This window comes from Dipodomys ordii, unplaced genomic scaffold, assembly GCF_000151885.1.
Source record: "Dipodomys ordii isolate 6190 unplaced genomic scaffold, Dord_2.0 Scaffold14, whole genome shotgun sequence".
NCBI classification, from domain to species: Eukaryota; Metazoa; Chordata; class Mammalia; order Rodentia; family Heteromyidae; genus Dipodomys; species Dipodomys ordii.
In genome coordinates, this window is record NW_012267230.1 from 7,021,951 (window position 1) to 7,022,272 (window position 322).

A 322-nucleotide genomic window follows, 5' to 3' on the forward strand; every position below is an offset into this window, starting at 1 on the left:
ACCGCTGGCCCCCGACAGCCGGGCCTGGGCGTCCTGCTGGAGAGTTACTACGAGCACGAGGTGCGCCTGTCGCCGCACGTGCTGGGCCACAGCAAGGCGCACGTGAGTCGGATCGTGGGTGAACTGGTGCGAGCCGGCTGCATCCGCGGCTCCCCGGGCCCCCTCCCCGGGGGAGCGCTGGCCCTGGCCTTCCGCGGTGACTTCATCCAGGTGGGCAGCTCCTACGAGCAGCATAAGATCCGCCGGCCCGACAGCTTCGACGTGCTGGTGCCGCTGCGCCTGCCGCCGCCGGTGGCGCTGGAGCCGCGGAGCCTGGGCGCCG

General features: G+C 73.3%; 1 protein-coding gene across 1 annotated transcript in view; it reads left to right on the forward strand.

Moving 5' to 3' along the window:
* Itpripl2 (inositol 1,4,5-trisphosphate receptor interacting protein-like 2) overlaps positions 1-322 on the forward strand; it is a 6,817-nt gene that overhangs the window by 4,096 nt on the left and 2,399 nt on the right. Inside the window, exon 2 of the mRNA XM_013011195.1 lies at positions 19-316. Within this exon, the coding sequence (XP_012866649.1) occupies positions 19-316 (298 nt within the window). The remainder of the gene's footprint in view (positions 1-18; positions 317-322) is intronic.